Consider the following 22,053-nt stretch of genomic DNA (forward strand, 5'->3'; position numbering starts at 1 on the left):
TCCAGCGGGAAGGTAAAAGGCGTTTCCGTGCACTGCTCTGGTTTGCCAGAAGCGGCTAAGTCATGCTGACCACATGACCTGGAAGCTGTATGCCGGCTCCCTCGGCCAATAACGCGAGATGAGCGCCGGAACGCGAGATGAGCGCCGCAGTAAGTCACATTAAAAGGGACACAGGTGGCGGTGTGAGTTAAACCACAGAGCCTAGGGCCTGCCGATCAGAAGGTCGGCGGTTTGAATCCCCACGACGGGGTGAGCTCCCGTTGCTCGGTCCCAGCTCCTGCCAACCTAGCAGTTTGAAAGCACATCAAAAAGTGCAAGTAGATAGATAGGTACCGCTCCGGCGGGAAGGTAAACGTCGTTTCCGTGGGCTGCTCTGCTTTCAGTGTTCCGTTGTGCCAGAAGCGGCTTAGTCATGCTGGCCAAATGACCCGGAAAAACTATCTGCAGACAAACGCCGGCTCCCTCGGCCTGTAAAGTGAGATGAGCACCGCAACCCCAGAGTCGTCTGCGACTGGACTTACCTGTCAGGGGTCCTTTACTTTTACCTTTTATGTTTGGAAGACTTTATGAGATTCCAGAGTCATCCTTTTTTCTTCTTCCCCAAAATTCGATATGAAATACCTCAATTCTAGGGAACCCTTCCCCCTTCCCGCCTTTCTTTCCAACATCTTGATTTAGAAAGTTGACTAGAACTCACTACAGCTAGCACTAATTCTTGATGATCCTACTATTGTCAGCTCCCTTTGATTCCCAACAGTAAATCCCTCCGCAATGTGCCGTATGGTTTCACTGTACATGATGACAAAGAATGGCCCCAAATTGAAGCCCATTTTTTCTCTTCCCTTCAGAATGGGTCTTCTGACAAGACTGCGCATTACTTTTGGTTTGACATTAAACAATCTAGGACGGTCTTCTCTCATTTTATGCCGGCCCAGTAATGGAACTTGTCTGTTTTGGCACCTTGTATACCCAGCTTTAGTTCGAAGTGATTTAATGCAGCAAAAGTTATAAAGCCCAGAAATTTGTGGTTTACAATGGAAAATGTGACAGGCCATCAAATATAATGACACTTACAGGCACTCTGTAATGAAAGGCTACTATGCGCCAGCGAGAGAACCCTCACACAAGATGTTCTGTTAACAGCCTCTAAATTTTCATAGCTGTGGCTGGAGATAGTTCTGCGACTCTCAATAAAGTCTGAGGCGTTCGTGTTGTTAGGGCTTCGGGGAGCTCAAGGTTGTTGTTTAGTCGTTTAGTCGTGTCCGACTCTTCGTGACCCCATGGACCATAGCACGCCAGGCACTCCTGTCTTGCACTGCCTCCCGCAGTTTGGTCAAACTCATGTTCGTAGCTTCGAGAACACTGTCCAACCATCTTGTACTCTGTCGTCCCCTTCTCCTTGTGCCCTCCATCTTTCCCAGCATCAAGGTCTTTTCCAAGGATTCTTCTCTTCTCATGAGGTGGCCAAAGTATTGGAGCCTCAGCTTCACGATCTGTCCTTCCAGGGAGCACTCAGGGCTGATTTCCTTAAGAATGGATAGGTTTGATCTTCTAGCAGTCCATGGGACTCTCAAGAGTCTCCTCCAGCACCATAATTCAAAAGCATCAATTCTTCGGCGATCAGCCTTCTTTATGGTCCAGCTCTCACTTCCATATATCACTACTGGGAAAACCATAGCTTTAACTATACGGACCTTTGTCGGCAAGGTGATGTCTCTGCTTTTTAAGATGCTGTCTAGGTTTGTCATTGCTTTTCTCCCAAGAAGCAGGCGTCTTTTAATTTCGTGACTGCTGTCACCATCTGCAGTGATCAAGGAGCCCAAGAAAGTAAAATCTCTCACTGCCTCCATTTCTTCCCCTTCTATTTGCCAGGAGGTGATGGGACCAGTGGCCATGATCTTGGTTTTTTTGATGTTGAGCTTCAGACCATATTTTGCGCTCTCCTCTTTCACCCTGATTAAAAGGTTCTTTAATTCCTCCTCACTTTCTGCCATCAAGGTTGTGTCATCTGCATATCTGAGGTTGTTGATATTTCTTCCGGCAATCTTAATTCCGGCTTGGGATTCATCTAGTCCAGCCTTTCGCATGATGAATTCTGCATATAAGTTAAATAAGCAGGGAGACAATATACAACCTTGTCGTACTCCTTTCCCAATTTTGAACCAATCAGTTGTTCCATATCCAGTTCTAACTGTAGCTTCTTGTCCCACATAGAGATTTCTCAGGAGACAGATGAGGTGATCAGGCACTCCCATTTCTTTAAGAACTTGCCATAGTTTGCTGTGGTCGACACAGTCAAAGGCTTTTGCATAGTCAATGAAGCAGAAGTAGACGTTTTTCTGGAACTCTCTAGCTTTCTCCATAATCCAGCGCATGTTTGCTATTTGGTCTCTGGTTCCTCTGCCCTTTCGAAATCCAGCTTGCACTTCTGGGAGTTCTCGATCCACATACTGCCTAAGTCTGCCTTGTAGAATTTTAAGCATAACCTTGCTAGCGTGTGAAATGAGCGCAATTGTGCGGTAGTTGGAGCATTCTTTGGCACTGCCCTTCTTTGGAATTGGGATGTAGACTGATCTTCTCCAATCCTCTGGCCATTGCTGAGTTTTCCAAACTTGCTGGCATATTGGGTGTAGCACCTTAACAGCATCATCTTTTAAGATTTTAAATAGTTCAGCTGGAATATCATCACTTCCACTGGCCTTGTTATTAGCAGTGCTTTCTAAGGCCCATTTGACTTCACTCTCCAAGATGTCTGGCTCAAGGTCAGCAACCACACTACCTGGGGTGTACGAGACCTCCATATCTTTCTGGTATAATTCCTCTGTGTATTCTTGCCACCTCTTCTTGATGTCTTCTGCTTCTGTTAGGTCCTTACCACTTTTGTCCTTGATTATGGTAATCTTTGTACGAAATGCTCCTTTCATATCTCCAATTTTCTTGAACAGATCTCTGGTTTTCCCCATTCTATTGTTTCCCTCTATTTCTTTGCATTGCTCATTTAAGAAGACCCTCTTGTCTCTCCTTGCTGTTTTTTGGAAATCTGCATTCAGTTTCCTGTATCTTTCCCTATCTCCCTTGCATTTTGCTTGCCTCCTCTCCTCCGCTATTTGTAAGGCCTCGTTGGATAGCCATTTTGCTTTCTTGCATTTCCTTTTCCTTGGGATGGTTTTCGTTGCTGCCTCCTGTATAATGTTACGAGCCTCCATCCATAGTTCTTCAGGCACTCTGTCCACCAAATCTAAATCCTTAAACCTGTTCCTCACTTCCACTGTGTATTCATAAGGGATTTGATCCAGATTGTATCTTACTGGCCCAGTGGTTTTTCCTACTTTCTTCAGTTTAAGCTGGAATTTTGCTATAAGAAGCTGATGATCTGAGTTACAGTCAGCTCCAGGTCTTGTTTTTGCTGACTGTATAGAGCTTCTCCATCTTTGGCTGCAGAGAATATAATCAATCTGATTTCGATGCTGCCCATTTGGTGATATCCATGTGTAGAGTCTTCTCTTGTGTTGTTGGAAGAGAGTGTTTGTGATGACCAGCTTGTTCTCTTGACAGAACTCTATTAGCCTTTGCCCTGCTTCATTTTGAACTCCCAGGCCAAACTTGCCAGTTGTTCCTTTTATCTCTTGATTCCCTACTTTAGCATTCCAATCCCCTGTAATGAGAAGAACATCCTTCTTTGGTGTCATTTCTAGAAGGTGTTGTAGGTCTTCATAGAATTGGTCAATTTCACTTTCTTCAGCACCGGTAGTTGGTGCATAAACTTGGATTACTGTGATGTTAAAAGGTCTGCCTTGGATTCGTATCGAGATCATTCTGTCATTTTTGAGATTGCATCCCATTACAGCTTTTGCCACTCTTTTGTTGACTATGAGGGCCACTCCATTTCTACTACGGGATTCTTGCCCACAGTAGTAGATATGATAGTCACCCGAACTGAATTCGCCCATTCCCTTCCATTTTAGTTCACTGATGCCCAGGATGTCGATATTTATTCTTGTCATCTCATTTTTGACCACATCCAGCTTACCTCCACTCATGGTTCTTACATTCCAGGTTCCTATGCAATATTTTTCTTTACAGCATCGGACTTTCCTTTCGCTTCCAGGCATATCCGCAACTGAGCGTCCTTTCGGCTTTGGCCCAGCCGCTTCATCAGCTCTGAATCTACTTGTACTTGTCCTCCGCTCTTCCTCAGTAGCATGTTGGACGCCTTCCGACCTGAGGGGCTCATCTTCCAGCGTCATAACTTTTATATGCCTGTTGTCTTTGCCCATGGAGTTTTCTTGGCAGGGATACTGGAGTGGCTTGCCAGTTCCTTCTCCAGGTGGATCACGTTTAGTCAAAACTCTCCACTATGACCTCTCCATCTTGGGTGGCCCTGCATGGCATAGCTCATAGCTTCTCTGAGTTATTCAAGCCCCTTCGCCACGACAAGGCATTGATCCATGAAGGGGAGCTCAAGGTTAATGGACAAAATTTAAGTTTCGTTGAGCGCTGCTTCTCACATTATGTTTGAAAGGCCATGTAGAGTCTCAGAAGTTGAACCCATGTCTGGAGCCCTGTGAAAAACCATAATGCAAAATGCATGCATCACTTTTGGCTTGTATGTGATTGGGTATCTCCTGCCCCTGGTCACATGGCTAAAAGAAGCCCACCAAGCCACGTTCTGTGAAAGGTTTTTATGGAAGGTTGGCTAGACTGGAGACTGGGAGTGGCCGCCGAGAGAACATAACTCCGGTCCTGAAAGACTTACATTGGCTCCCAGTACGTTTCCGAGCAAAATTCAAAGTGTTGGTGCTGACCTTAAAAGCCCTAAATGGCCTCGGCCCTGTATACCTGAAGGAGTGTCTCCACCCCCATCATTCAGCCCGGACACTGAGGTCCAGCTCCGAGGGCCTTCTGATGGTTTCCTCACTGTGAGATGTGATGTTACAGGGAACCAGGCAGAGGGCCTTCTCGGTAGTGGTGCCCACCCTGTGGAACACTCTCCCATCAGATGTCAATGAAATAAAGAACTATTTGACTTTTAGAAGACATGTGAAGGCAGCCCTGTTTAGGGAAGTTTTTAATGTCCGGTGTTTTGTGGTGTTTTTAATATTCTTTTGAGAACCGCCCAGAGTGGCTGGGGAAACCGATGATGATGATGATGGTGCCAGCATGGTGTAGTGGTTAAGAGTGGTGGACTTGTAATCTGGTGAACCGGGTTTGCTTCCCCGCTCCTCCACATGCATCTGCTGGGTGACACTTCTCTGAAGTCTCTCAGCCTCACTCACCTCACAGAGTGTTTGTTGTGGGGGAGGAAGGAAAAAGAGATTGTTAGTTGCTTTAAGAATCCTTAAGGGGAGTGAAAGGCGGGATATCAAGTCCAAACTACTCCTACTCCTACTCCTCTTCTTCTTCTTCTTCTTCTTCTTCTTCTTCTTCTTCTTCTTCTTCTTCTTCTTCTTCTTCGACTCTCCCAGATGTTGTTGGACTCTATCTTCCAACATCCCTAGTTCTCACAACCAATAATCAGGGATGATGATGATGATGAAATTTTGTTAAAACCGTGTTTATGGAAGACAATCTTACTCGGCTACGAGTGATCTCCAAAGAAGAAGAAGATACCTGCAAGTCTCAGGGCAGTTCACAAAATAAAATCACAAAATACATAATAAAAATAAGAACAAGAACAGCCCAATAATCCCCCCTCCCCAACACATTTTAAAAGGGCATTGGATGTTAATTAAGGTAAAGGTAAAGGGACCCCTGACCATTAGGTCCAGTCGTGACCGACTCTGGGGCTGCGCGCTCATCTCGCATTATTGGCCGAGGGAGCCGGCATACAGCTCCCAGGTCATGTGGCCAGCATGACAAAGCTGCTTCTGGAGAACCAGAGCAGCACACGGAAACGCCGTTTACCTTCCCGCTGTTAATTAGGCTTGGTTAAAGAGGAATGCTTTCGCCAGATGCCTACAAGTGTACAATGAAGGTGCCGGGAGAACCTCCCTGGGGAGAGCATTCCACAAACAGGGAGCCACTGAAGAAACGACCCTTTTTTCTTTCATATATGTAGCAATTGGGCCTTATTTTGATACAGGGAAGCTGCCCGTAAGTTAGTTTCTTTGCAATGGCGTCCATCCTTGCAAAATACCGTATTTTTCCATGCATAACACTACCTCCCCCCCCCATTTTTTAAAGTTTAAAATTGGGGGTCATCTTATACACGGAATGTTTAAAATATTTATTTCTTAATTTTGGGCTCAAAAAATAGGGGGCGTCTTATACTTGGGAGTGTCTTATAGACAGGAAAATATTAGTTAGGGCCTATTGTCACCAATCATCAAAGTGTGACATTTTTTAATTGATGTAACAACCCTGCAAACTTTGAGGGTCTGTATTATTTCCTTTGTATATAATGGAGGCGGGTAGACTTGCTTTTGTCCTCTCTGTCTTCTCCTTTAAAAGCAACAGCACAGTGGCTAGATCATACCTGCCAAGTCTCCCGCAGAAAAATACGGGATCAGCAGCAGCGGCACCGGAAGTTGCACCAGAAGTTGTCTGGTGGCCATCTTGGGGGTAGCCGCATGGCGGTGGCCATCTTAGAGGTGGCCATGCGGCCACCTCCAAGATGGCCATCACCATGTGGCCACCCCTAAGATGGCCGTCGGGCATGCGTAGAAGCTATATCCGGTGCCAGCGGTGGCCATTTTCTGCTGCCCATACATGGGCAAACCAGCACCAGAAGAATGGCTGCCGGCAGGAGCAGATTTAAGGGAGATTTACAGGAGAGGAGCTCAAACGGAGACCGCCGGGAAATGGTAAGGAAAAACGGGGGTTTCCCAGGGAATACGGGGTACTTGGCAACTATGGGCTAGAGGTGTGCTCTGGCTAGCATATCAAGGGTTTAGGACTCCTCTACCTTCTTACTATAGATAAAGTGTTCTTAGATCCGCAGCCTCCTTTATTCATTAAGATTACGTCTTCCGAATTTGCTGCCTCTGCTCTTCTTCAGCTCGGTAAGCTATAACCAGCAACTGATTTAATTTAATGGTATTCTTCAGAAATGCACGCAGCTCAGTTTTGAAACTGACTCAGGTTTTTTGTGTTTGCTGAAATTCTGATTCAAAATGGTTCTTCTGGTGAATGGGTATGTGATTTCAGTGATCTCAGGAGGCGTTGCAAACAGGGGCAAAGGACTCTCTTGCACACTTTGCATTTAAGGGCTTTCTAGTTATTGCACCCAGCAAAAGCTGTGAAATTGATCTCTGCTTTCGCCAGAACAGACAGCAACATCTGTAGGAGAAAGTGAAAAGAGTGGGTATGGTTTTATCAAACTTTGATGAACCCCAATGCCTAAGTTTCAAGCTTAAAGGTTTTCCAAAATAATTATCAGCTCTGTTCTGATTCATTGTGTGTCTGTATGTGTTTGAGGAATTCAGTGGGTCAATAATTTTATTCTATTTTTAGACAAATGAAACTGTCCTCTTGTGTTGCTTCAAACTGTGAACCCCACCGAACGTCACCTCCTAAGCACTGAATTTTGCAACCAGTAGACCCACGTACTTGCTTAGCTGCTTGCATGCCAAAATCCCCCTTCTCTTTGTGAGAGTAAAGTGCTTAAATCAGAGCAAATGTTTGCTTGGCTTAACTTGCATGCGAAAAACCTTCTTCAACACTTTCATTGATACAGAGGCCTGAGACAAACAAGGGCGAGATGACGTAAATTAGCCGAATGCGTATGTTCCTCAATTTAGACAATTGGTGTCTAGTTAACCTTTCCACTGTTTGATTTTGTTTCCTAGCGGAATGGAGCTATTCAGAAGACTTTTCTCCTTTGGCTGGGGAAATCATCACGGATCACCTTCAGTCTCTGAGGTGCACCATCACCGGTCTCACCATGGTAAATGGCAAGGCCTTAATTTAGATTGCACAGCTCCCCAGACACTAGCAAAACTGCCCACTTTGAATTTAAGCTGCTCGAGGAGAACAGCTGAGCGCCATTCCTCCGGCAAGGGCTGCCAGTCATTAAACGCATTGTGTCTGGTACCCAGCATCTGAAAACCACAAAGGGATGGCTGGCTGGCTGTAGCTTATTTTGTGAGTCGCTGTATTAGTGGGAGAGATCTGAAGAGAGTGGAATTAAAGCTGCTGTGCCTTGGATCATGGGCTAATCTTGGGGCAGATCAAAGGCTTTGGGGAGATCCAATCCTGACTCCATGTCTGATGCCTAAAATAACAGTTCCATCCCCACCGCTTCGTTGGGGAAACAAAAGTCGCTGGCTGCAGCAACTTAAAAGGAGAGAGGGGTGTTTTTATAGAGATTAAAGGTGGGTGGCTGATGGACAATGATCTCCCTATGGAGAGTCTCGGGAGGGGGGCATATAAGGATGTCCACTTCACACACATTTGCCTTCACCTCTCGGTCCTTCATAAGCAGCTGGATGTGACTTTTGACATCAGTAACAGGGTTTTTTTATTTTAAAAATGCTTCAATATTTACAGCTCAGTCTCAGATACATTCTCCTGTCTCAAATCCATTTGTATTTTTTTAATTTAAAGAAAAGAAAGAAAAGCCCGTGTTAGTTGGGCGGGTGCATTAAATTCTTTTAATCCAGGCATCCCCAAACTGCGGCCCTCCAGATGTTTTGGCCTACAACTCCCATTATCCCAGTGGTCAGGGGAGATGGGAATTGTAGTCCAAAACATCTGGAGGGCCAAAGTTTGGGGGTGCCTGTTCTAATCTGACTTTTAAACTCATTTAACATCTTAGTGTTCGAAGCTCAGATATTAAAAGTGTCTTTTTACAGTTGGGTTTTTGTTGTTGATGATGATTTGTGCAAAGGTTAGCTTTGAACAAGTGCTTTGGTAGAGACATTCATAAGATGCCTCATACAATTCCCCAGATAATATTTTTTCCCAGCTTCATGTGCATGGGAGGCAGCAGATGAAAGAGGGTGTTTGGGGGCAGGAGTGGAGATTGAAAGCCCTGTAGATCCCAGGAAAGGACCAATCCCCAGGTCCCTCACCTGCAGCAGCCTGGATCAGGCTCAGCTATTAAAGGAGGGAAACACACACACACACACACCTTCTGCCCAGGCAAGTGTGAGTGGCGGCACTTGCAAGGTATCAGCATAGCTGCCAAGTTTTCCCTCTTCTCGCGAGGAAGCCTATTCAGCATAAGGGAATTTCCCTTAAAAAAAGGGAGAACTTGGCAGCTATGGGTATCAGCTACCTTGCACCCCCTCAACGTGCTCTGTGTAGGATTTAGGATTGCTTTTTTATGCCATGTGTAGTCTGGGCCTTAGCCTGGTTCAGCAGAAGGCAACTCCCCATATCTTTGTGGAACATCTAAAAACAGGGTACCTCTGTTGACCTAGACGACTGTGGTTGTAGCCCTAACATGCACATCCCATGGACCTCCCTTTGACCTGTTTCAGGAGCTGTTCCTTGAGAGGCAATTTAGATGCAAATCGTCAGCAATTTATACAACAGTACAAGAATAATAAAAGCCTTGCACCGCCCGGTGCTAGCTAATCTAAACTACTTCCCAGGGTCCCTCACAGATACAGTATGCAATATTAAAAAATTTCCTTCCAGCAGCACCTTAAAGACCAACTAGGTTAGTCTTTAAGGTGCTGCTGGAAGGATTTTTTTAAATTTTGTTTCGACTACGTCAGACCAACACAGCTACCTACCTGTAATGCAATATTGTAAGAGATAAGGTGAAGCCAATTGTAAATGATGGAGAATGCAAACTTGCAGTGCCAATACTTGAATAAAACATGTGGTCAACACGTTTTTCTATTATAAAAATGATGGTGATGATCTCAAGCAGTTCATGCCTCATATTTCTTTGGGGTAACCTTTGTGTTTGTTTGGGGCAAGCTCTGTTTCTGAAACGTTCCACTGTGGACAATGAAGGCACAGCAATAAAAGTCAATTTTTGACACTTGCTATGATATTATTAGCATTGTTTCAGTGCCATTTGGCAACATTTGGCTTCTCTAGCTGCTGTTTCTTCTCAATAATATCTTCCTCCCTCCCTCCTTATTAATATTCTTATTATTTATCAAATTTCTATACCACCCTTCAATCCAAAGATCCCAAGACAGTTTACAATATATACAGCGTTACCTAGGTTCTCGAACGTAATCCATTCCGGAATACCGTTCGGCTTCCAAAACGTTCGGAAACCGAGGGGTGGCTTCCCATTGGTTACAAGAGCTTCTTGCACTCAGCGGAAGCCGTGTTGCACATTCGAGTTCCGAAAAACGTTCGAAAATGGAAGCATTTGTTTCCGGGTTTGGGGTGTTCGAGAACCAAAACGTTTGACAACAGAGGCGTTTGGGAACCGAGGTACCACTGTATTCCTCCCTTTCTTCCTTTAATTCTTCCTCTTATTGGCTTCAGTGTCCACAGGCTCATTTGCTCTCACTCCTACTTAAGCTGCTTGGTTGTGGCAACCTGCATGCTTTTCTTGCTGATGCCACAGCTCTACGGCTGATGTGCTATCATCACAGGCAGCCATAAGCAAAGCCGCACATTCTGCAGTTGCTTCAGCTGTCTTGAATGTGCCAATTTCAAACGTTAGTGAGCATTCAGCACAGCCCTGCTATAAAAAAAAACAAGTTACAAGAAATGTATTTGGGCCATTGGGCTTGCTCCTTTGTCAGTGGGTAGCTGCATGACGATGGAATGTTCGTTTTGCTGTGCTCATAAACTTGGGGTCGTCTGTTTTATTTTCTCATTACAGGGCCGGATCTATTATGTCCGAGTTCATGCTTATAACATGAAAGGCTGGGGGCAGCCTCAGACTTCCACGCCCCCCTGTGCTTCTCCTTCGAGTAGGTTAAGAGTTTTTGTCTATCTCAACATTGACTGCTTGTATTATCTGAACAACATCCGTTCATCTTCTCTTTTCCCCTCTCTTTTAAAGTGGGATTTAATAATGAGATCTGGATTTGAGAATTGAAGATAATGTTTGTTTATAGAAAGTGGCTTTGTGGGGTGTTATATTGGATTGGGCAAAGTGAATATTGTTTTTATATAGCAGACAGATGAATTGGAAGTTCTCTATTTTCTGAATCTTTATTTTCTATTTTTCTCTTTTAACCTCTTTTCTTTTCTTTCTTTCTTTTTCTTTCTCTATTTCTTCACCCCTTTTTGGATTTTTATTTTATCTAGATAAAAGTCTTGGTTTGGTTTTAAAGGGAAAAGTTATTAAGTTTTGTCTTTCTCTCTATAAAAATAAAATTTATTTTTTAAAAATAAATAAAGTGGCATATAAAAGGTTAGTTCAGCCAAGGTAAAATGATAATGGCAGCAAAGAAAAAAAGGATTGCATTTATAGAGTGCTTTCAGCCTCTCAATTAGCCCTGTGTTTGGCTGCCTGTGAAATATCTGGTCCTTCAAGAACTTACATGTGGAAGCAGGAAGTTGCCTTACTCTGAGTTAAACAACTGGTCTATCTAGTTCAGGAATGCCTATATTGGTTGGCAGCAGCCCTCTGAGATTTCAGACCAAGATGGGCCGTTCCATGCCTTGCCTAGACTTCCCTTGGGTTGAGCCTGCAATACTCTGAATGCAAAGTGAATGCTATACCACTGAGCCATGGTCTTTCTCACACCTAGTTGAGTATAAAATTATATGTTTGTTCATTTGTTTACATGTGTATCGCCATTAATGGTCATAGCCCTTTCTAATCATCATCATCATCATCATCATGTTATAATTTGTACCCCACCCATATGACTGGGTTTCTCCAGCCACTCTGGGCAGCTTCCAGAATATATAAAAACCTAATAAAACATTAAACATTTTAAACACCCCCGTACAGGCTTGCCTTAAGATGTCTTCTAAAGGTTGCATAGTTAATTATCTCCTTGACATTTGATGGGAGGGCATTCCGCAGGGTGGGCGCCACCACCAAGAAGGCCCTCTGCCTGGTTCCCTGAAGCTTCATGTCTTGCAGTGAGGGAACCAACCAGAAGGCCCTCGGAGCTGGACCTCAGTGTCTACAATGGGGGTAAAAACGTTCCTTCAGGTATTCAGGGCCAAGGCCGTTTAGGTCTTAAAAAACCAACACTTTGAATTGTGCTCGGAAATGTACTGTACTTTGTACTGTGCCATCATTGGGGACGGGAACTTGCTACCTATCCCAAAGAGCTTCCAGTCTAAATTTCAACAATCAAGAGAGAGGGGGAGGTTAAAGAGGAAAGAGGTGAGCATACTGTAACTGGATAAAAAGGAATAGAAATAATTCCATGCACTTGGGATAAATTTCAGTTTAATATGGGAACAAGAAGGGGTTAAACCAAAACAGCTGGGTTTGTGGTGAATGCCATATGTAATGGCTTTCATATATGGGCTTAACGAGCTGAGACAGCCATGTGACAGCCCTTGAGATATTTGAAGATGGCTATCATATCTCCTCTCTTCCAGGCTAAACATACCCAGCTCCTTCAAATGTTCCTCATAAGGCTTGGTTTCCAGACCCTTGATCATCTTGGTTGCCCTCCTCTGCACACGCTTGTCAACGTCCTTCTTAAATTATGGCACCCAGAACTGGACATGACATTCTAGGTATGGTCTGACCAAGGCAGAATAGAGTGATAGTATTATTTCCCTTGATCTGAACACTATACTTTTCTGTTGACACAGCCTAGAATAGCATCGGCTTTTTTTGCTGCTGCATCACACTGTTGACTTGTGTAAAGCAATGTGTATTAAAAATGGCTGATTTCTTTTTATAAAAAGAACACACATAGGAACATATTTAAACAATTAGGAAGAACGTCTCCGAGTATTATTTATTACACTTCCATTATGGCCTTGTGCAATGCAATGGTGTGCATGTTTACTCAGAATTAGACCCAGTTTCATCCTATAGGGCTGACTTTCCTAGACAGCTCGCTTAGGTCAGATTCTTTTTGCTTGTTCAGGGCCACAACAAAATGACAAAACACAGGAAATGGGAAAATTTGAATGAAAAAGAACCCCTACACCCATATTCTTTTAAAGCCATACAGGGGTTTTGTGTGTGTGTGTGTGTGTGTGTGTGTGTGTGTGTGTGTGTGTGTGTAAGATTTCATATTCTTTGAAAAGAAAATTAAAATGCAAAGGCATGATCATGATCCTCTCCTTAACTTTCTCCGAATTCCGAAGGCTAGCAATTGATCTACACGTTACTTTTATCACTCTAGCAAGCTGGAAACGGCTTCTCTCTGTGGCTTTTCCAAGCCACCAACATGAAATGTCGTGCAGCAGCCGATCTCATTATATTTATGGCTGCCAGGGAAAGTTGGCATGCCAGCTGCCAACCACAGCCAAGTACACAAGGCACAACCATTAACTGGTACATGAGGCTGGCCTTGGTGGAAAAGCGACCACCCAAAAGCCATTTGCAGCTTCCTCTGTATGTTAAAGATAATGCTTAGAGCAGTTCTAAAACAATCAAATACTGGGGAATAGCCTCCCTTTTGTCAAAAGCGGAATTACTCACCACCACCCCACTCCCCGCCACCTTTTAAATGAGACAAATGTGTGTTTTAGTTACCTAGAATAATTACTAGAATAATTACCTAGAATAATTCCTCTCTCGTTTTACAGGGGTACCTTGGTTCTCAAATTTAATCCGTTCCAGAAGTCCATTCCAAGACCAAAGCCTTCCAAAACCAAGGCACGCTTTCGCATAGAAAGCAATGCAAAATGGATCAATCTGTTCCAGATTTTTAAAAACAGCCCCTAAAACAGCAATTCAACATGAATTTTACTATCTAACGAGACTGTTGATCCATAAAGTGAAAGCAATGAACAATGTACTGCAGTCGATCAATCAATCAATCAATCAGTAGCTGAACTGCGTTCCACACAGTCACAAAAAAATAAAAATGAAAAATGAAGGACTTTTGCTGGCCTGTTGTTAAAATTCAAATACCATGCGGTACCCAATAAGGAGCTGCCAGCTGATTCTCCCAGAATGTGGAAGACATTTGGCAGAAGAACCTGCCTTGTCAATAATATGGCACCAAGCTTAGTGTGGCATAAAAGTGCTTTACTTCAGATGTTGCAAGAGAGTTGAGGCATGTCTGGTTGAGCACACAGGCAGGCCCGTCCTAGCCATAGAGGCTAGTGGCGCGGAGAACCACGGCGCCGGGCGCTGGAGGGCGCTGGAAGGGCGCCAAGTGAGCGCAGGGTTTTGGCGATCTGACCAGGACTGCGCTCCACGAGGTGAGAGGCTGCGCCGCATCTCTCTCCTTCTCTGAGGACTCCGCGCTGCGCCTCCTTCTTGTTTCCCCAGCGCTGGGTTCCGCTCAGTCAAACTTCACCACCAGCGCGCGCACAGCACCCAAGCAGCTCTTGCTGGTCCCGTGGTGCGCGTGCTGGTGGCGAAGCTTGACTGAGCGGAACCCAGCGCTGGGGAAACGAGAAGGAGGCGCAGCGCGGAGTCCTCGGAGGTAGCCTCCCGCTGCTGCCGCGGTCCGCTTGGCACTCCCTTGGAGAGGCTCTGGAGGGGGGCGCTGGAGGGACCTTAGCGCCAGGACGCTGGATGGGCTTAAGATGGCCCTGCACACAGGCACTCTCTACCCCACTCAAAGCAGGGCTGTTGTGTACAGCCCCATACCCTCTGTATCGGTTGGGAGATATATAGCCTGTTTGGGCCTCATCCCTGAAGAGGGCTTGTGCTTTCCCACACCTGTGCCACATCAGCAGCTTACCTAATGACTGGAAGTGGCCACTGGAACCATATAGCACTGACCCTAAAAGAACTACATTGGCTCCTAATCATAGTTGCCAACCCTCCCTTTTTTGCGGGAAACTCCCTTATTCCAGCGCCGTTCCCCGCTGCTATCCTGGATTGTTAGATATACCGCCGACTGCCCATGGGACAGGTGAGGCTGCTGATCCCTTATTTTCAAATCCGAAAGTTGACAGCTATGCTCCTAATATGTTTCCGAGCACAATTCAAAGTGTTGGTCCTGACCTTTAAAGCCCTAAACGGCCTCGGCCCTATATACCCCCAAATCAAATCTCTAAAAAGGTAGTAAAGTAGAAGCAGTAGCTATTTGGGAGGGAGGTTCACAGCATTCTGATAAAGGACAAACTTAAAAAAAACCAGGCTTATTGGCCAACTCTGTCCAGAGCCAGGAGACGCTGAGAGCAAAGAAACTCTCTGTGTGGCTCCCATTCCTCTGCCGCATTTCACATTGCTTATTTCTTTCGCTCAACAGACTGGAAAGACTACGATGGCCGAGAGCCTAGGCACAGGGGACAGATCGAGGCTCTGGAACGTTTGCTGCAGCAGGTTAGGGCATCTCGTCCGAGTTACAGTTGCCGAGGTAAGGATAAAGTATGCTCCGTGGGGTAGGGCACCGGGCGAAGTCTCTGTGGCGCCTGTAATTTTAGCAGCTTCCTATCTGGGCCGTACTGTCTCATTCATCAAGAAAGAGAAAGATATTAATATTGGCCCATCTGGAATCACTTTAGCAGACTATCTCGCTCTTCTTGCCTCTCCCAATTGGCAACGCGGCAAACATTTGAAGAGAAGCTTTCGCCAAAGCCCTCTGCTGCCTCTCTCTCTCTCTCTCTCCCCTACTCAGTAAATTGTTTCAGATCACAAACGCCAATTAATATGTTTAAAGACTTCCTGGCAAAGACAGATAAGAGGCCCTAACGGGGCTGGTAGTGCCATGTTTTTGTGGGGCCCTTGGCAAGAGGTGGCCATGGTTCCTTCGCACCCCTACAGCATGTGAAAAAAGAGGTGTTGCCCCAGAGCATGTACAAAGTGCTTTCCCTTACCATTGCATGTCCGCAGCCAGCCTCTCACATCAACTGAGGTTTGTGGGAGGAGACATTCCAACCCCACTCCCCAACCTATATATATAATATGCCCAGGTGGCGCTGTGGTTAAACCACTGAGCCTAGGGCTTGCTGATCAGAAGGTCGGCGGTTCGAATCCCTGCGACGGGGTGAGCTCCCGTTGCTTGGTCCCAGCTCCTGCCCACCTAGCAGTTCGAAAGCACGTCAAAATGCAAGTAGATAAATAGGAACCGCTACAGCGGGAAGGTAAACGGCGTTTCCATGTGCTGCTCTGGTTTGCCAGAAGCGGCTTTGTCATGCTGGCCACATGACCTGGAAGCTATACGCCGGCTCCCTCGGCCAATAATGCGAGATGAGTGCGCAACCCCAGAGTCGGTCACGACTGGACCTAATGGTCAGGGGTCCCTTTACCTTTACCCACCAGCAGGGGAGATGGTAGCAGGGTTCAATGATGGGTAATTTATGGTAATTTTCTGACTCCACCCATTACTGCTGCTTGCCGTGGTTTTAACTTTTAATATTGTGTGTTACAACCTTTGGACTGAACGAAAGCAGTGTGGCTGCTGCCAGCAAAGCAGGTGCTATAAATTTTCTAGGAAGCAATTCCAACTTGCATTTTAAATGAAACTGTCTCCCCCATTCCCTTAGACGTAGAGACAGTTTAAAGCCCAGCAAGTTCTCTGTTCTTCATTCACGGGAGACAATGTGCCTTTAAAAAACCAGGGCAGCAGATTGAGATACGTTTCAAAAGCCCATGTTCTCTATGAGCTGTTGAAATGCGATTAACATTTTTTAATTACCTCCCCCCCCCAAAAAAATGTAATGTTTTTCTTGAAATTATGGCTTTGTGACAAAGGAACTTCAAACCACCACCACCCGCCCCGATTTTTTAATAGGAGAAATCAGATTATTACCCTCCCCTCTCTGCTGTCTCTCTCGCCCAAGGCTGGATCAGCGGATCCCTTGGCAGATTCTGCACAAGGAGCCCTCGATTCTTATGTGTGCAAATATGCAACAATGCAGACCAGCAAAGGTCTGCGTGTTCCTTTGCTGTAACTATGGCAACATGCACTCAATGTGAAAATGCCCTTTTGAAAAAAAGAAAAGAAAGGAATGTTGCATGAAAACAAGTGCTTCTTTCCCCCTTCCCTCCTCGCCACCTTCTAATTAGGGTCCCCGTAAAGCAACCTGTTTTATAATGCGGCCTATTGGGAACCATTCTTTTTCCTCGGTGCTCTTTGTTATACTTTTGTGGCGCCTGCCACGGTGATGTAGTGAGCATATTTGACATTCTGAAATGTGTTACAACGGTGGTTGGGTGAGCAATTCGCACCACCTCTTTGGTGTAACCTTGGCAGGAGTGGGAAGCTTTTTCAGCCTGAAGGCAACATTCGATTTTGAAACACCAACCCAAGACCACATATCATGGTGGGTGGGGCCAGAGAGGAGCAGCGTACATACATTTTATCACCAAGCTAGTTCATTTTCCTTTTTTTTGAAAACAATTTTTATTTTATTTTACAAGCATAGTTATAAGATCCCCTCCATGGGTCTTATTGTCAGTTTTTTCAACTGCATATTATTTCATAATCCATATTTTGTATCTATCGATATTCTCCATAGTGCTTGTTACATTACAAGTGTTATTAGAATCCTGCTAATGTTTTCATCTTCTTACAGTGGTCTCATAAATTTTTTTTTTTGAAAATCCCATTCCTTCTTAAAGTTTTTGTCTACTTGGTTCCTGAGCTTTCCAGTCAGTTTTTCCATTTCAGCATAGTCCAACAGCTTAGTTTGCCATTCCTCTCTGCTAGGGACTTTGTCTTCTTTCCATGTCTGGGCTAGTAGCATCCGTGTGGCTGTTGTCACATACATGAAGAGTTTTTTCTGCTCCTTTAGGATACCGGTACCCACAATTCCTAATAAGAAAGCTTCTGTGTGTTTTTTAATAAAAGTTATATTTTTTAAAAAAATTCAATTAATTATATATCATCTCCCAGAATGCTTTTATTATTTTACATGACCACCACATATGATAAATGGTACCTTCTTTTTCTTTACATTTCCAGCAGATTTTTGTACTTGTCTTATACATTTTTGCTAACTTACTAGGAGTCAAATACCACCTGTACATTCTTTTCATATAGTTTTCTTTCAGTGTGCAACATGCCGAGAATTTCAAATCAGTTTTCCATAACCTTTCCCAATCTAAAAGTTGAATATTGTGCCCCCAAGTCCCTCACCCAGTGTATCATTATGGATTTAACCTGTTCATCTTTTGTATACCATTCCAAGAGCAATCTATACATCTTCAACAGTAATTTTATAATGTTTTCTAGCAGATCTTTTTGGAAATCTTGAGATCTCATAACTAAAACCTTTCTTTTTGTCTGTCTTGAAAATATAATTTGATAGGTGAAACTGTGAACAATCCGTTAATAAATCCCTTAACTCATCAAAATCTTTCACTTTCACCTGCAGTAAGCTAGTTTCTATACACACACACACACACACACACACACACACACACACACACACACGACTCTGTCCTCCATCCTGACACAAAAGAGACAAGTCTTTTTTTTCAGCTGGAGCTCAGCTCCACCTGAGTTCATAGTGAGCTCTGACACCTAGAAAAATAGCACGGAAAAGAGACATTATCAGAGTTCAGAAACCAGGCATCATTGACTGGTTGGATGCAGCTGGGGAACCCACCCACCCCAAGGGAAGTAGGCCCAGAGCCCAGAGAGTGGTGGTGGGACAACAATGAGTGATCAGAAGGAGAAGAGGGAGAAGACAGGGAGAGGGAGGTGTTGGAAGCTGAAGAGGTAACAGGGTTCAGTGAGCAGGGAGAGTCTGCGGCAGACAGAAGTCCAGAATCAGAGGCAGAAGTTGAAGCAGGAGAGGAGGGAGGCCAAGAGGCAGAGATGAGGCAGGCTGATGAATATGCACAGGAAAAGAAAAAGGCTGAGGAGTAAGCCCGACACCAGGCATGGCCAAACATGGCCCTCAATATGTTTTGGGACTACAACTCCCATCATCCCTAGCTAACAGGACCAGGGATGATGGGAATTGTAGTCCCAAAACATCTGGAGGGCCAAGTTTGGCCATGCCTGCCCTCCACAAATCTAGAGGGGAGACCTTAAGACAGTTGGATGGCACCTTGCAGCCAACCCCTGCAGCCAAGCTGGTGCCAAATGTATCATTCTGCTTTCCTTTGGACCACACCAGCAAGGCTGAGAAGGTGGTCTTGCCATCTAGGCAGCCCAGGAGCTACACACACAATGTTCAGGATTGCACCCAAGTGCTGCTGGAACAGAGGCTTGGCTTCACACCCAGATGTGCACTCTATTGTCTCTCGAGCCAGACGGATGCCAGCAACAACGTATCATCTCTGTTTGTGCATCTCCTTTGAACAATTGCACCTGCGCAAGAGGGGAGAGCAGGGATGTGCTTCCTGCTAGCCCTGACAAGTCCTCATCACGCAGTCCACACAATTCTCCTGTGTTCTGTGGGTCACCTCTGAAGGAGAGAGGCTGCTTTAAGCATGCAGGGCCCCTGAACAATTCAGAACTCATATCAAGTTGACCTTAGGAGACAACGATGTAAACAACCTCATAGAAACATCGCCAGGAAAACCTTTGACAACTTTGGCATGCTGGCTGCATTTTAGAGGCTTTGCAAACAGATCTGCTGTGGCTTTAGAATTCGCTTTGCAATTTGCCGTTATCCTTGGGGGAGAGAGAGAGCTTTGGTTTCCAAAGTTTAATCTCCGGTGGGCGGAAACAAGCAACAAGGTCACCCATTTGTCTTCATAACTAGCGTAACCAGGTTACTACAATTGCAGATTACTTGCCATTGTATGCGCCTAAGGTTGAAGGAGTTGTTTCCTCCACCCAGCCCAGCTTTCGTCCTTCTCCAATCATACATTTCAAATCAACTCTTTGTAGTTAAACTTATCATTGTGATGATCTAAGGTAAGAGGGGGGGGGAATCAAAACTTTTCATTGTAATTCTTACCCTTTGTTTTGCTTTTGTTTTTTTCGGTGGCACTTGTCCAGCAAAATACTGAAGCTAATCCTTAAAAATGTTTGAATAGTAATTTGATCTGGGAGCTGCGGAACCAGCTCTTACTTCATTTGGCAAAGGGCAGAGGTGCTGGCTTTGGACGGCAGGCTGTTTCAAGGCAAGGCTGGAACCGAGGCAGAGTTAGCCCAGATCTAGGGGCCTATTCTCATTACCCTCCCTGGGCATGACGGCCGGCAAGCCTTAATCAGCATGTGGGCTAGCTTTTAGCTGTGCTGCTGCATGCTAAGTTATATGAATGCTGATGTCCTGAACAGGAGCCGGCGCAGAGCAGAGACTCTCATGTTGCAGTTGCAATAGGAAGGGGGGGTCGGGTCGGTGGGGAATATTGCACAGCTGCTCCTGTGCAGATTATCCACATGTTGTTACAGAGAATGTTGGAATACAGTGTTACCTCGGTTTACGAACTTAATCCGTTCCGGAAGTCCGTTCTTAAACCCAAGTCGTTCTTAAACCGAGGCGCGTTTTCCCTAATGAGGCCTCCCGCCGCTGGTGCCCTTCCACCATTCGGATTCTGTTCTTAGGCCAAGGTAAAGTTCACGAACCGAGACACTATTTCATTCTGAAACAGGACTGTTCTTAAACCGGGGTACCACTGTATTGGAATGCTGGAAACATGTCTGTTTCTCAGATTTGTCTGGCTTAAAGGCTCATGTAGGCCATCTCATCTTTGCTGGCTTGCTTCTCTTTCCATCCCTACCGCCTCTTCCTTCCCTGCAACTGGCTACCATCTGCTGCGATCAAGTTTGCTCTTTAAAATGTGGAAGTGCCCTCTGTGAATGACAACAAATCTGCCAAAGCTCAGATTTATCTGCCAGAAATCTTCCCAGGATTCCCTTCCCTCTCACTTCCCCAGACCAGTTGTATATTGTTGGTTTTAACGCAGTGAGACAACAAAGTCAAATTATATGGACCACCTGCAAACCATCTTCTTGAGCTGCTTAGCACAGAACAGGTTTTTGAAGGTTTCTTTGGAGGGGGGGGGCGAAAATGAGCTCAGCCTTCACCGACCGGGTGCCCTCCAAATGCCCTGGTTTGCAAAGGCTACCTGAAGCCCCAGTCTTTGCCTAATATTTGCGCTACTCATTTCAGCCTTTGCACAAAGGTTTCCCACCCTACCCCACCCCGATCTGTGGCCTTATCATTTATTGATGCTGCTTTGCATATGAATATCGTTTTGCTGCCATGCAATTAGTACCACGCCACGTTATTTATTACCTAATTAAATGGCAGGCCATTCAAACACCTTCTTCCCGTGACTCCCAAATTATTATTATTACATTTATGTGTGCATATAATCCCACTTCGGTATTTCTTGTCCCTGTTTATACAAGATTGTAAAAACAAAAGCAATCAACAGGGTGGAAATAATTTGCCACAGTTTTTGTATGCAGTCATTTTGCAGTGGCCGTTAAAACGCTGGTGGAGTGGAGCCAAACCATTTGACTAGCGAAACGGGTTGCTTTCACCACTTTAAATCCACCCTGTTTATTTTAGTAGTATGATTATTTGATATTTCTTGATGTATTAAGGTGCATTCTCTTCAGAAAGCCAGGACTCCCTCCCTCATATATGTATAACCACTGTTATACAGTGGTTCCACTCCTTCCTCCTGGGCTGTGTTCAGAAAGTGGTGGTGGGGGAATGAGTGTTCAGACCCCTGGGCTCTCACTTGTGGGGTGCCTCAGGGCTCTGTCCTCCTCCCCATGCTTTTTAACATCTACATGCAGCTGCTGGGAGAGATCATCAGGGGGTTTGGGCTGGGTGTTCATCAGTATGCGGATGATACCCAGCTCTACCTCTCTTTCAAATCAGAACCAGTGAAGGCGGTGAAGGTCCTGTGTGAGTGCCTGGAGGCGGTTGGGGGATGGATGGCGGCTAACAGATTGAGGTTGAATCCTGACAAGACAGAAGTACTGTTTGTGGGGGACAGGAGGCGGGCAGGTGTGGAGGACTCCCTGGTGCTGAATGGGGTAACTGTGCCCCTGAAGGACCAGGTGCGCAGCCTGGGAGATGTTTTATTTTGTTTTTAATCTGTTGGGAGCTGTCCAGAGTGGCTGGGAAAACCCAGCCAGATGGTCAGGGTATAAATAATAAATTTATTATTATTATTATTATTATTATTATTATTATTATTATTATTATTGATGATGCATGCTCCTA

The 22,053-nt window shown here is 45.1% G+C and overlaps 1 protein-coding gene across 1 annotated transcript in view; it reads left to right on the top strand.

Annotated features, from left to right (window-relative positions):
- Positions 1-22,053, top strand: part of ANKFN1 (ankyrin repeat and fibronectin type III domain containing 1) — a 105,065-nt gene that overhangs the window by 27,336 nt on the left and 55,676 nt on the right. Inside the window, exons 5-7 of the mRNA XM_060272003.2 lie at positions 7,788-7,885; positions 10,739-10,829; positions 15,216-15,323. Coding sequence (XP_060127986.2) covers positions 7,788-7,885; positions 10,739-10,829; positions 15,216-15,323 — 297 coding nt within the window. The remainder of the gene's footprint in view (positions 1-7,787; positions 7,886-10,738; positions 10,830-15,215; positions 15,324-22,053) is intronic.

The sequence above is a fragment of the Zootoca vivipara genome, chromosome 2 (assembly GCF_965207765.1).
Source record: "Zootoca vivipara chromosome 2, rZooViv2.hap1.1, whole genome shotgun sequence".
Taxonomy (NCBI): Eukaryota; Metazoa; Chordata; class Lepidosauria; order Squamata; family Lacertidae; genus Zootoca; species Zootoca vivipara.